Source organism: Salmo trutta, chromosome 13 (genome assembly GCF_901001165.1).
Source record: "Salmo trutta chromosome 13, fSalTru1.1, whole genome shotgun sequence".
NCBI lineage: Eukaryota > Metazoa > Chordata > Actinopteri > Salmoniformes > Salmonidae > Salmo > Salmo trutta.
Window position 1 is genome coordinate 79154827 of NC_042969.1, and position 14427 is coordinate 79169253.

Sequence of the window (14427 nt, forward strand, 5' to 3'; positions counted from 1 at the left end):
TTGGAGTGATGATAACCACAGTGATGATCATGTTGTTGACGATGACGAACATGATGTATACCAACAGAAGAAAGATGGCCAGCTCTGTGTAGATCTCCTGTGAGCTCTGTGTTCCCGTCCATCTATCAGGAAATCTGAAAACAGGCTCATGTTGAACTCCAGTGGTTGAAAAACATCTGAAAAACATCATGAGAGGAATGAGATTTTCATCGAAGAGCATGCATCCACGAAGCACTGTCTAAAACACATGCTGGTATATATTTACATAGCTAGCATATAGTCGGACACAGTGTAACTTAAAGGAATAGATTGTTAAGTAGCATAGTTGTTATGACATTATTATGAACACGCGAACATCTGTATGCAGTAGTTTCACACACACATGTACACAAACACACACACACACACACACACACACACACACACACACACACACACACTGAGCATACAAAACATTAAGAACACCTGCTCTTTCCATGACAGCCTGACCAGGTGAATCCAGGTGAATCCAGGTGAAAGCTATGACCCCTTATTAATGTTACTTGTTAAATCCTCTTCAATCAGTGTAGATGTTGGGAGGTGACAGGTTAAAGAAGGATTTTTAAGCCTTGAGACAATTGAGACATGGATTGTGGATGTGTGTCATTCAGAGGGTGAATGGGCAAGACAAAAGATTTAAGTGCCTTTGAACGGGGTATGGTAGTAGGTTCCAGGCGCACCAGTTTGTGTCAAGAACTGCAACGCTGCTGGGATTTTCACAATCAACAGTTTCCCGTGTGTATCAAGAATGGTCCACCACCCAAAGGACATCCAGCCAACATAACACAACTGTGGGAAACATTGGAGTCAACATGGACCAGCATCCCTGTGGAACGCTTTCAACACTTTGTAGAGTCCATGCCCCGATGAATTAATGATGTTCTGAGGGCAGGGGGGGGTATACTCAGTGTATAGTGTACCTTTTTTAAATTGAAGAGTGACAGAAGTTACATGATAACATAATGAAATAATGACTTTTTATTAAGGCTGAGGATTATATAAGAGTTAGTTTGATAGGTGTTCAGGTAAAGACATTTCACCATTAGACAACACTGCAAATTCCAAATCAAACCATTTTTTTCTGAGGTCTTGGCTGATTTCTTTTGATTTTCCCATGATGTCAAGCAAAGAGGCACTGAGTTTGATATATTTCAAGGCCTACCTTCAAACTCAGTGCCTCTTTGCTTGACATCATGGGAAAATCAAAAGAAATCAGCCAAGACCTCAGAAAATAAATTGTAGACCTCCACAAGTCTGGTTCATCCTTGGGAGCAATTTCCAAATGCCTGAAGGTACCACATTCATCTGTACAAACAACAGTACGCAAGTATAAACACCATGGGACCACGCAGCCGTCATACCGCTCAGGAAGGATACGCGTTCTGTCTCCTAGAGATGAACGTGCTTTGGTGCAAAAAGTGCAAACCAATCCTTGTGAAGATGCTGGAAGAAACAGGTACAAAAGTATCTATATCCACAGTAAAACAAGTCCTATATTGACATAACCTGAAAGGCAGCTCAGCAAGGAAGATGCCACTGCTCCAAAACCACCATAAAAAAACAGACTACGGTTTGCAACTGCACATGGGGACAAAGATCGTACTTTTGGGAGAGAAATGTCCTCTGGTCTGATGAAACAAAAATAGAACTGTTTGGCCATAATGACCATCGTTATGTTTGGAGGAAAAAGGAAACGGTTTACACGCCGAAGAACACCATCCCAACCGTGAAGTACAGGGGTGGCAGCATCATGTTGTGGGGGTGCTTTGCTGCAGGAGGGACTGGTGCGCTTCACATAATAGATGGCATCATGAGGATGGAAAATTATGTGGATATATTGAAGCAACATCTCAAAACATCACTCAGGAAGTTAAAGCTTGGTTGCAAATGGGTCTTCCAAATGGACAATGACCCCAAGCACATTTCCAAAGTTGTGGCAAAATGGCTTAAGGACAACAAAGTCAAGGTATTGGAGTGGCCATCACAAAGCCCTGACCTCAACCCTATAGAAAATGTGTGGGCAGAACTGAAAAAGCGTGTGCGAACAAGGAGGCCTACAAACCTGACTCAGTTACACAAGCTTTGTCAGGAGGAATGGACCAAAATTCACCCAACTTACTGTGGGAAGCTTGTGGAAGGCTAACCGAAATGTTTGACCCAAGTTAAACAATTTTAAAGGCAATGCTACCAAATACTAATTGAGTGTATGTAAGCTTCTGACCCACTGGGAATGTGATGAATGAATTAAAAGCTGAAATACATCATTCTCTCTGCTATTATTTTTTACATTTCACATTCTTAAAATAAAGTGGTGATCCTAACTGACCTAAGACAGGGAATATTTACTAGGATTAAATGTCAGAAATTGTGAAAAACTGAGTTTAAATGTATTTGGCTAAGGTGTATGTAAACTTCCGACTTCATCTGTAACTGCCTGTAGCTGAGGACCTGAAGCAAGGATATGCATATTCTTAATACCATTTCAAAGGAAACACTTTGACGATTGTGGAAATGTGAAATTAATGTAGAAGAATATAATACTTTCGATCTGGTGAAAGATAATTTTTAAAAAACATAGTTTTTTTGTACCATGATCTTTTAAATGCAAGAGAAAGGCCAACATGTATTATTCCAGCCCAGGCGCAATTTAGATTTTGGCCACTAGATGGCAGCAGTGTATGTGCACCGTTTTTTCTGATCCAATGAACCATTGCATTTCTGTTCAAAATCTTGTATCAAGACTGCCCAAATGTGCCTAATTGGTTTATTAATAACTTTTCAAGTTCATAACTGTGCACTCTCCTCAAACAATAGCATGGTATTCTTTCACTGTAATTATTGTTTTTATTATTATTTAAATGTATCCTTTATTTAACTTGGCAAGTCAATTAAGAACAAATTCTTATTTACAATGATGACCTACCCCGGCCAATCCTGGACGATGCTGGGCCAGTTGTGAGCCGCCTTATGGGACTCCCAATCACGGCCGGATGTGACGCAGCCTGGATAGCTACTGTAAATTGGACAGTGCAGTTAGATTAACACGAATTTAAGCTTTCTGCCAATACCAGATATGTCTATGTCCTGGGAAATGTTCTTATTACTTACAACCTCATGCTAATTGCATTAGCCTAAATTAGCTCAACTGTTCCATGGGGGACCCACCAATCCTGTAGAGGCAAAACACTATTTTTGCACACATAGTGAGTGGATGCAACTTATTATGTGACTTGTTAAGCTAATGTTTACTCCTGAACTTATTTAGGCTTGCCATAACAAAGGGGTTGAATACTTATTGACTCAAGACATTTCAGCTTAGAATTTTTTATTAATATGTAAAGATTTCTAAAAACATAATTCCAGTTTGACATTATGGGGTATTGTGTGTAGGCCAGTGACACCAAATCTTAATTTAATGTATTTTAAATTCAGTCTTTAACGCAACAAAATGTGGAAAAAGTCAAGGGGTGTGAGTACTTTCTGAAGGCACTTTATATTAAAAGTAGAAAGTATGTAAACATTATTACATTATTTATTCACTACTGTATGTATATAGGGCAGCAGTCTCTAAGGTACAGGGTAGAGTACTGGTTGGTAGCCGATTAGTGACAGTGTCTAAGATTCAGGACAGGGTACCGGGCGGAGGCCAGCTAGAGATGGAAGCTCTTTATCAGTCTCTCTGTTCCAGGTTGGCTCTATAGAGTGAATCCGTTACAGATGAGTGGAATTTCTGGCCATCAGTGACAATCTCTCAATTCACCTAAAAACCAGCAGTATTGCAGACCTTCAGGCTTGGATTTGAGCATCCTTGCAACTTCCCTCTGCATTTTCAGCTAACAGACACTAGAGGTCTCAATTGAGATACCATTTTGACTGGCAACAAGGTAACGACTAAACACAGACAGGAAAGCCTGATTAACAACGTGTGCTCATTGTCACCTCTACGGTTCCCTCATTCATACCTCTTAATATCTTACAGAACATAACCTTTAAAGGGTAATAAAACAATTATTTAAACTTCATATTCATCATCTCCATCACCACCCCAACATCAAAATATGTGAAAATGGCAAAACATAACCTTTAAAGGGAAATATTGCAATTGCTGCCACAACTTTTTGTGCTCGTTGCCTGCACATAATTGGTTCAAATCACATGATACACAGCAGATGATGTCATCGGAAACACTTATCTTCCTCTATCTTTTTGACTACAAGACATAGAAACGCATCATTTTCACGTACTGTATCTTGATGTTGGGCTGGTGCTGGAGATGATGAATATGTTAGAGAAGTACCATGAACACAGCTTTTAAGACTGGCATCTGTTGAAATACAAACCATTTTGTTTTGGGTGTTTTAGGACCAGAATAATCAAGCCTTTCGATTTGATTTACAAAGTAATATCTGTATCATGAGTGTGTAACTTTCCGACAGAGTATTTGTATGATTTTCTGCCTCAATGACTTTGTTTGCATGCCGTAGATAATTGGATTAAAATGAGCAGGGACAACATGAAATAGAACAGAAGCCAGTTTTCTCAAATATGGATAGTCTGGAAAGCGATGCAATATGATGGTTAGAAACCCACTCCACAGCATAATGAGATACACCACCAGGTGGCTTGCACAGGTCTGCAATGCTCTGTTGTTCAGCTCCTTGCTTTTCTTGGTCCAGCAAATCACAGCAATCCTGAAATAAGTGACAGCTATGCTTCCCATTGAAGAAGTAAAGAGCAGCACTGTGAAAAAGAGTCCATAAATGTTGTTGATTGAAACGTTCTCACAGGATAGCTTGAACAATGATGCATTGTCACAATAAACATTACGAATGATTGAACTGCAGCGGGATAGCCTTATGGTGAGACCCAGTAGGACAGACACTAAAACAAGTGAAGACCCCCAAGCAGACACAGACAGCGTAACTACAGTTTTGGTTGTCATTATTGATGTGTACCTTAACGGGTAACATATGGCCACATACCTGTCAAAGGCCATAATGATCAGTATCATATGTGAGGCTGATCCAAACATGTGACTGAAAAAGGCCTGAGTAACACATTGGCTGTACGTGATAAACCTCTCAGTTGAAACAATATCAGCCATGAGGCGAGGCAACAAGACAGTGTTGCCAATCAGATCATTTACAGACAGGTTACAGAAGAGGATGTACATTGGTTGGTGCAAATTTCTTTCTTTGATGATGACTACCAGGACACCAATGTTAGACACAAGGAGGGAGAGATAAACAAACAGCATGGAGAAAAAAAATGGATACATGAATGTCTGTGAGAATTCAAAACCCTGGATTTGAAGGATATGGCTTGGAAATGACATGTTGTTGTCCATCCTTTTAGCAATGCAGGGCGAATCTGAAAAAAGAAGACAAACAAATATAGATAAAAATGATTATTATAGACAACAATTGTAAATACAGCTTTTAGCACATGCTGTTTGTATCCTCTTTTTTGATTGCTGCTAGTCATTTTGAATACCTCAATAAACACATTTGGCAGAGTGAGTAAGAGTACCAGAGCTGCAATCAGTCAAGAGGAAAACCTGTAGAAAGGCAGTCCTCTAAAGCCATACCTTTACCTTGCTGAAGAGAGTGACAATCCTGCCACAGGTATCGGCCACATCCTTTTTATCTAAAACACATCCTTAATTTGATGTCAATCAAGTCACGTGATTATCAACCAGTGGCGGTCGGGGCCATTCATTTCTACTACAGCATATTGGATGACTGTGATTCATATTCCATTCACCCAGCTCAATGTAACATCGATAGGTTTAGGCTACTACATGACACTCTAATTTTCCTCATACCCATCATGAGGTTGTTACAACCTACCCCATGAATGAAAGTTTACAACGCACAGGTCAAGAGAAAAATGAGTGTAATCAAGGTGATAGACAGTGACATATTCAATCCTGCCTTACATACTCTTGCATCTAGCTGATAGAGGGTGTAATTATTAGTCCAACTGATGCAAATAGAAGTTTCTATTGGACAAAATCAGGTATGTTTATTCCGACTTCGTTGCTTCAATTTTAAGAAACTTTTTTCAACAGAATCGGCTGAATAAATACACCCCTGATCACACGAAAACACAGTCCACTTTCATAGCAGTCACATACAAACATGCTTGTTAATTCCTTCTCGCATCTACGCGCTCTCCTCCTATCATCTTTTCCCTTTGCTTGTGGACTTCAGTGCACAACACATCAGCTGTCTGTCACATCAGCTAACCACCACACACAGCCTACATCGTTGTCACCATATTAGCTAAAGTGGCGTCATAATGAATATAACTATGAGAACTAATGTGTTAGTAAACCCACTACAATCATGCAGTCAGCAAACAGTTTAGCAGGTACACCAGCGGGCCACGGTGGCAATAAATTCATAAAACCAAAAGCTTACCTTGACTTGGAACAGTTCCAGTGTTGGATAGCCATAGCCAGCTAGCTAACATAGCATCCCTCTCTGTTTGGTGTTTGAGTAGGTTAAACTAGCTAGCTGCATTCGCTAGCTAAGTAGGTGTAAGTGAACAAAATACAATAAAATATAGCTAGCTCTCTCGCTTTCTCTCTCCTGCTTCTCCTTTATTTTTAAATAAATTAAAACTGTTCGACTAGTGTCTTTCTCCCTCTGAGTCAACTACCCATCCACATTTTATGCAGGGCAGTGCTAGCTAGCTGTAGCTTATAATTTCTCTACTGGATTCATTCTCTGATCTTTTGATTGGGTGGACAACATGTCAGTTCATGCAGCAAGAACTCTGACAGGTTGGAGGACGTCCTGCGGAGGTTGTCATAATTACTGTGTAAGTCTATGGAACGGGGTGAGAACCATGAGCCTCTTAGGTTTTGTATTGAAGTCAATGTACCCAGAGGAGGAAGGAAGCTAGCTGTACTCCGGCTACACCACGGTGCTACCCTACAGAGTGCTGTTGAGGCTACTATAGACCTTCATTGCAAAACAGTTTGTTTTAATCAATTATTTGGTGACGTGAATATATTTAGCATAGTTTTATCGAAAAAGGATAACTTTAACATTTCACTATTTTTATTTTTACGAAAATCACTGAGGAGGATGGTCCTCCCCTTCCTCCTCTGAGGAGCCTCCACTGTTATCACCATGTGAATTTTCACGTTGTCACGTCCTGACCAATATAAGTTATTATTTTCTATGGTAGAGTGGTCAGGGCGTGACAGGGGGTGTTTTTGTGTTTGTTCCATGTTTATTATTTCTATGTTGTAGTTCTAGTTTGTCTATTTCTAGGTTGGGGTTTATTGGGTTGACCTTCAATTGGAGGCAGCTGGTCCTCGTTGCCTCTAATTGGAGGTCATATATAGTAGGGGTGTTTCTAATTGTTGTTTGTGGGTTATTGTCTTTTGAGTAGTGTGTTGTCCTCGCTGCGACTCGGTTTGTTGCTTTTGAAATTCAAGTTTATTTATGTATGGCATTTAGTTTCACGGTCAATAAATATGTGGAACTACGAAAACGCTGCATCTTGGTCCACTCCTTATAACAACCGTGACACACGTCATAGTCTCAAGAGCTAAACTTAGGCTGATTGAAATGACAACTCATCTTGAGGCCCTTGAGAAGGAAATTGTCATGCATTAAAGATTTTGAAAATATTGTGTGAGGGATCACTAACGGAAGCCACCTGGCAACTAGATTTTGAATGATATTGTGTACCTGTTTGTTAGCCTGGTCTTGGATCTGTTTCCACCGTCTTCATTGTCTCACCATGCAGGCCAACATGGCTGGTTGGTGTGACAATTACTCCATATAGGAGTTGGATAGACATCACAAAAAGTTTTGGGACCAGACTAGCTGTAAGATCAAATACTGATATTTTATACTGATACTGTAAGTGATTTAATTATTCTGGCCTTCACCCCGCTGTAGCCCAGTATGTGTCTGAGATAATGTACATTGGTTGCTTTATTCAGTCCTTATGGTACATAGATATGCAACAATAAACCAAGTTATGCTGTTTAATTATCGGTAAACTAGACCATGCATTATATGCTCAATGTGTATAAATATGTAACAATTTTATGGATGGTGCCATAGGGGCCTACTGCCATACTCTCAACAACGCCTTAGATCTATCATGTTGTGCCCTCGATCAGTGAAATGACAGCTATTTCCGCCTGTCTGCAAGCCCTCTGAATTATATCATTTCACTGTAAATTACCCAAGTGGAGCAAGTGCATACTTTTGATATTGACAGCGGGTCAAGTGATAGTGACCTGACATTGTTTTCCGTTGTTGGTCAAGCTGTTATAGTACTAATGAGCGTCATGATCTCTATGTACTGTAGCGTTTAACAAATCAGGCTAAACACAAAGGGCTGATTATCTAAGATCCCTCTAATCCCCACCAGGGAAAGGAACGATGCAATGGAGAGGAAAACAAATTAGTATGGCGACATTTCCTGTATAAAATAGTATACGTGCATAATCCAAACTGTTTTATAAAAAAAAACAAGGTGCTCAAACTTTTGGGGCTTGTGGGCCACGGGCCGAACAAATAGACATTTTGTATTTAGAAATATAAAAGGTAAACAATAGCTTTTTAGGGTTTTTAAACAATAGCTTTTTAATAAGCATTCATAAAATCATAAAATCACACTGTAAATTGTAGCCGTATAACATGACACCTAACAACACATTCTTATTACCAGTATTAATGCCATGCTCTGGAACTTTGGCGACTACAAAGTATTTTTGTTTGACACCTCTCAGTTTGGTCTGGATGTGTAAACGTGTACAAAAGTTAAAATATGCATAATAATATTTTAGCAGAATTACTGTTTTACCTCAATATCCAGAAAATCCCTACTTTGAAGGAGACCGTTTTTCAGGAAGATGTGTTGTGCCATTTCCCCTTCATTATTCCCCCATGTGGGCCAACCCCCTAGCAATTTGAGTTTGATCAACGAGCCATATGAGTGACAGCAAGTAAGAGGCACATCATGCACACACAGGAGAGGGAAAGACAGAGCATAAACGTGGTGCATATATCTGCACATAATGTGACGTAGTATGCAATTTTAGTAGACCGCTTTGGCTTGCTACTTTCAGAACTACTGGCTAAAAAGTATACAAAAGTACCAGATAATCTCTTTGAAAGATCTATAAAAACAACTACCAAATTTCAAAATTGCACCTTGTGTATTCAAATTCTCTAACTCTCAACAATAAGTTGAGTTCCTAAATTGAAAAAAAATGTATACATATTTTTTTTTTAACATTTTGGTAGGGTTAATTTTATATGTATTTTTTTTTAAATCACCCCCTCAAAAGTCAATACTTTGTAGAGCCACCTTTTGCAGCAATTACAGCTGCAAGTCTCTTGGGGAATGTCTCTATAAGCTTGGCACATCTAGTCACTGGGATTTTTGCCCATTCATCAAGGCAAAATTGCTCCAGCTCCTTCAAGTTGGATTGGTTCCGTTGGTGTACAGCAATCTTTAAGTCATAGCACATATTCTCAGCTGGATTGAAGTCTGGGCTTTGACTAGGCCATTCCAAGACATTTAAATGTTCCCCTTAAACCACTCAAGTGTTGCTTTAGCAGTATGCTTAGGGTCATTGTCCTGCTGGAAGGTGAACCTCCGTCCCAGTCTCAAATCTCTGGAAGACAAAGAGGTTTCCCTTAGGAATTTCCCTGTATTTAGTGCCATCCATCATTCCTTCAGTTCTGACCAGTTTCCCAGTCCCTGCCGATGAAAACATACCACAGCATGATGCTGCCACCACGATGCTTCACTGTGGGGATGCTGTCCTCGGGGTGATGAGAGGTGTTGGGTTTGCGCCAGGCATAGCGTTTTCCTTGATGACCAAAAAGCTACATTTTAGTCTCATCTGACCAGAGTACCTTCTTCCATATGTTTGGGGAGTCTCCCACATTCCTTTTGGAGAACACCAAATGTGTTTGCTTATTTTTTTCTTTAAGCAATGGCTATTTATCTGGCCACTCTTCCGTGAAGCCCAGCTCTGTGGAGTGCATGGCTTAAATGGACAGATACTCCAATCTCTGCTGTGGAGCTTTGTAGCTTTGGTCTATTTGTTGCCTCTCTGATTAATGCCCTCCTTGCCCGGTCTGTGAGTTTTGGTGTTCGGCCCTCTCTTGGGAGGTTTGTTGTGGTGCCATATTCTTTCAATTTGTTTTATAATGGTGCTCCGTGGGATGTTCAAAGTTTTAGATATTTTTTTATAACCCAACCCTGATCTGTACTTCTCCACAACTTTGTCCATGACCTGTTTGGAGAGGTCCTTGGTCTTCATGGTGCTGCTTGCTTGGTGGTGCCCATTGCTTAGTGGTGTTGCAGACTCTGGGGCCTTTCAGAACAGGTGTATATATACTGATATCATGTGACAGATCATGTGACACTTGAATAAAGTCCACCTGTGTGCAATCTAACTAATTTTGTGATTTCTGAATGTAATTGGTTGCACCAGATCTTATTTAGGTGCTTCATAGCAAAGGGGTGAATACATATGCACGCACCACTTTTCCATCTACCAATAGGTGCCATTCTTTGTGAAGCATTGGAAAACCTCCCTTGCCTTTGTGGTTGAATCTGTGTTTGAAATTCACTGCTTGACTGAGAGACCTTACAAATAATTGTATATGTGGGGTACAGAGATGAGGTAGTCATTCAAAACTAATTTTAAACACCATTATTGCATACAGCGTAAGTCCATACAACTTATTATGTGACTTGTTAAGCACATTATTACTACTGAACTTATTTAGGCTTGCCATAACAAAGGGGTTGAATACTTATTGTGTCGCGTCCTGAACATAGAAAGCTGTTACGTTCTATGGTAGAGTAGGTCAGGGCGTGACAGGGGGGTTTTCTAGTTTAGATTTTGTTGTTATGTTGTTATGTTGTTATGTTCTAGTTTTTGTATTTCTATGTTGTTGTTTTTTGGGATGATCTCCAATTAGAGGCAGCTGGTCATCGTTGTCTCTAATTGGAGATCATACTTAAGTAGTTGTTTTTCCCGCCTGGGTTTGTGGGAGATTGTTTTTGAGTTAGTGTATGTTGCACCTCTTTGTCACGGTTTGTTGTTTTCGTTCTTTAGTTTATTTGTGTATGTATTGCATAGTTTCACAGTTCAATAAAATATGTGGAACGATACACACACTGCACTTTGGTCCGCTCCTTCCGACGAACGACGTGACATATTGACTCAAGACATTTCAGATTTTCATTAATAAAACAATTATAATTGAAAATTATGGGGTACTATGTGTAGGTCAGTGACAAAAAAAATCTAAATTGAATTGACTTTAAATGCAGGCAGTAACACAGCAAAATTTGGAAAAAGTCAAGGGGTTTGAATACTTTCTGAAGGCACTGTATATTTTTGAAGAACTAATTCCTCACCAATTCAGTGGGTTTGTGAAGGATGGTCTAGCAGTGGGTAAAGTGAGGACAGTTAGTCAGTGGCATGGAGTCTTCCATCCCTCAGGATCCTACAGTATTCCTCCTGTCATGAGAGAGGTTCTGGTGGCCTGACCCTAACCCTTCATCCTCTAACAATGACCAGAGCTTGATTCAATTAATTAACCACCTCCCTGTCCAATAGGGCTCTTTCTCCTGGGTGGGATGATTAACTTATCCCTTCTGACCATTCCCCAGTTCTATACGCCACTTTGGTAAAGAGGCCCGCTTGTCTCCACTGCAATCCCATCGGTCAGTGTCCACGTATTCCCTTATCCCCTCTAGTTTTAATAGATACTTAATAAATGTTTCTCTCTGCGGACATCCTGACACATCAGAACGGAAGGGGTAATAGAGACAAGCAGATATTCAATATTCACTTTTAACCTATGATTAATATCTGTTCTGGTTAGAGCATGCCTGGGCTACAGGCATGGATAATTAAATAAAACAGTGTTATGATTAGGAGATACATTTCTCTCTATTGAAATGCATTGACATTTGAGATATCATCTATATGATTTATCTAATCAAAATATGTGTAATAATACCAAACCATAAGGCAGAGGCTTAACTTGAACGTGGTGCCTCAGTGGTATTTTCTATCAACATGCTTCATTAGCGAGAGATGAAGACTCCAATAACTATAACTGGCAAGAGGTTTCTGAAGTCCCAATGGATTAATTACAACAAGAGACAGTTAATGACACATCATTTAATCAGCTCTCTACGGTGCTCATTAATACATGTTTTTTACACCAAGATGACACAGTCTCTTCTAACTGATGTAATCATGGAATTAAGTAGCCACAGTGAACTGTATTAGATTAATAATGGTCAAAACATGGAATACTAGATGGGGCCTTTATAAGACAGTGAAAGTTAAAAAGAGACATCCTGACTTGTAACAGAGAGTATTATAATTATAAAACATGTATCAATAACTTGTTTTTAGATATCCGTGATATTTGAAAATAAACTATGTGTTACTCTATTAGATATTGTATATGTACAGGAAAGGGGAGGGGCAGTGATGGTAAGGCATCTGAATGAGACATGAGCTCCTCTACAGGTAACAAAACATTGGGGTGGTCTCTGTTCATATTGATCATTTGACAGAGATGCCCGCCGACAGCAAGACACGTCAATCTCACCAGAGAACGCATTTGAGTGAGAGAAACAGCACCCCTGTATGTGTAGCCAATGTATCGGATGCTGTCTGGTCAAAAGGAGCATGACTTGACTTTCTCTGTTGAGATAGATTCAGCTACTTGCAAATTGAAGGACAATTTTGAGACAAGAAAGATGAATAGATTTTTTTATATTTTCCATTGGCACCCATGAATATACACCACTGTGTAGGCAAATCGTTGAACGACATCACACTTTCTCCTACCATTCATCACATGGTGGGTGCACAGTGCACTGTTTGGAAGCTGGAATGATTTGTAGTGGACCAACGTGTGCAGGTAGCCTACTTTTTTAAATGATTTGTTTGACAATCAGATGAAAACATCGTGACTGATTGTGTTCATGCCACATAAAAAAATACGTCAATTGACATCTTTATTTTTTTTATTTAACCTTTATTTAACTAGACAAGTCAGTTAAGAACAAATTCTTATTTACAATGATGGCCTAGGCACATTGGGTTAACTGCCTTGTTCACGTGATTTGTACCTTGTCAGCTCTGGGATTCAGTCTAGCAACTTTACTGTTACTGGCCCAACCACTAGGCTACCTGCCGTTTTTTTATTGACATGTCTTTACTATTAGGCCCATACATTTTTATTTATGAATTGTTTTATTTGACCCTTATTTTACCAGGTAAGTTGACTGAGAACAGACTCTCATGTACAGCAACAACCTGGGAAGAGTTACAGGGGAGAGGAGGGGGATAACTGAGACAATTGTAAGCTGGGGATGATTAGGCCCATACATATTTTTTATTGACATGTCTTTACTATTAGGCCAATATATATATATATTTTTATTGACATGTCTTTACTATTAGGCCCATAATTGTTGTTTAATTGACATGTCTTTACTATTAGGCCCAACATTTTGTTTAATTGACATGTCTTTACTATTAGGCCCATATATTTTGGTGTAATTGACATGTCTTTACTATTAGGTCCATATATTTTTATTTCATTGACATGTCTTTACTATTAGGTCCATATATTTTTGTTTAATTGACATGTCTTTACTATTAGGCCTATAAAAAATGTGTGGGCGTGTACCCAGTAGAGGAGCTCCTGAATGTCATGGTATAAGTTTCACTTTGAGTGAATTGTACTGTAAAAAAGTAAATGTTACTGTAATCGTAAGGAATGAATGAATCAATTAATGAGTGAATAAATGAATTCATTAACTAATGAATAAATGAATGGATGAATTAATGAAATTCATTGAGGGGAGCTGGGTTCTGTGTTTCACAGTTTACAGTTGATAATACCAGTGGTGTAAAATACTTAAGTAAAAATACTTTAAAGTGCTACTTAGGTTTTTTAAGGATATTTTAAGAGTATATTTTTTACAACTTTTTCACTACATTTCTAATGAAAATATGTACTTTTTACTCCCATACATTTTCCCTGACACCCAAAAGTACTCGTTACATTTCGAATGCTTAGGCAGGACAGCCACATCACCCAATTCACACACCTATCAATATAAAGCAATGTCATCTCTACGTCCTCTGATCTGGTGGACACACTAAAAACAAATACTGTCTTTGTAAAGGATGTCTGAGTGTTGGAGTGTGTCCGTCTGCCTGTAAAATGTTTTTGTTGTGCCGTTTGGTTTGCTTAATTAAAGGATTTTGATGTACGGTATAGAATTTACTTTTACTTTTGACTTTTACTCAAGTACGACAATTGAGTACTTTCCCCCCACACTACTTAAATACATCTT

General features: G+C 39.1%; 1 protein-coding gene across 1 annotated transcript; it reads right to left on the minus strand.

Annotated features, from left to right (window-relative positions):
• Positions 1–4331: 4331 nt before the first annotated feature.
• LOC115206572 (olfactory receptor 52E4-like) lies at positions 4332–5395 on the minus strand. Its single transcript, XM_029773704.1, has one exon. It carries the CDS (start codon positions 5384–5386, stop codon positions 4451–4453), a length of 936 nt encoding a protein of 311 aa, XP_029629564.1. The 5' UTR covers positions 5387–5395; the 3' UTR covers positions 4332–4450.
• Positions 5396–14427: the final 9032 nt, after the last annotated feature.

What these genes read in the sequence shown, in the direction of transcription:
- LOC115206572 (XM_029773704.1), bottom strand. Translation starts at nt 5,386, where the DNA reads ATGGACAACAACATGTCATTTCCAAGCCATATCCTTCAAATCCAGGGT.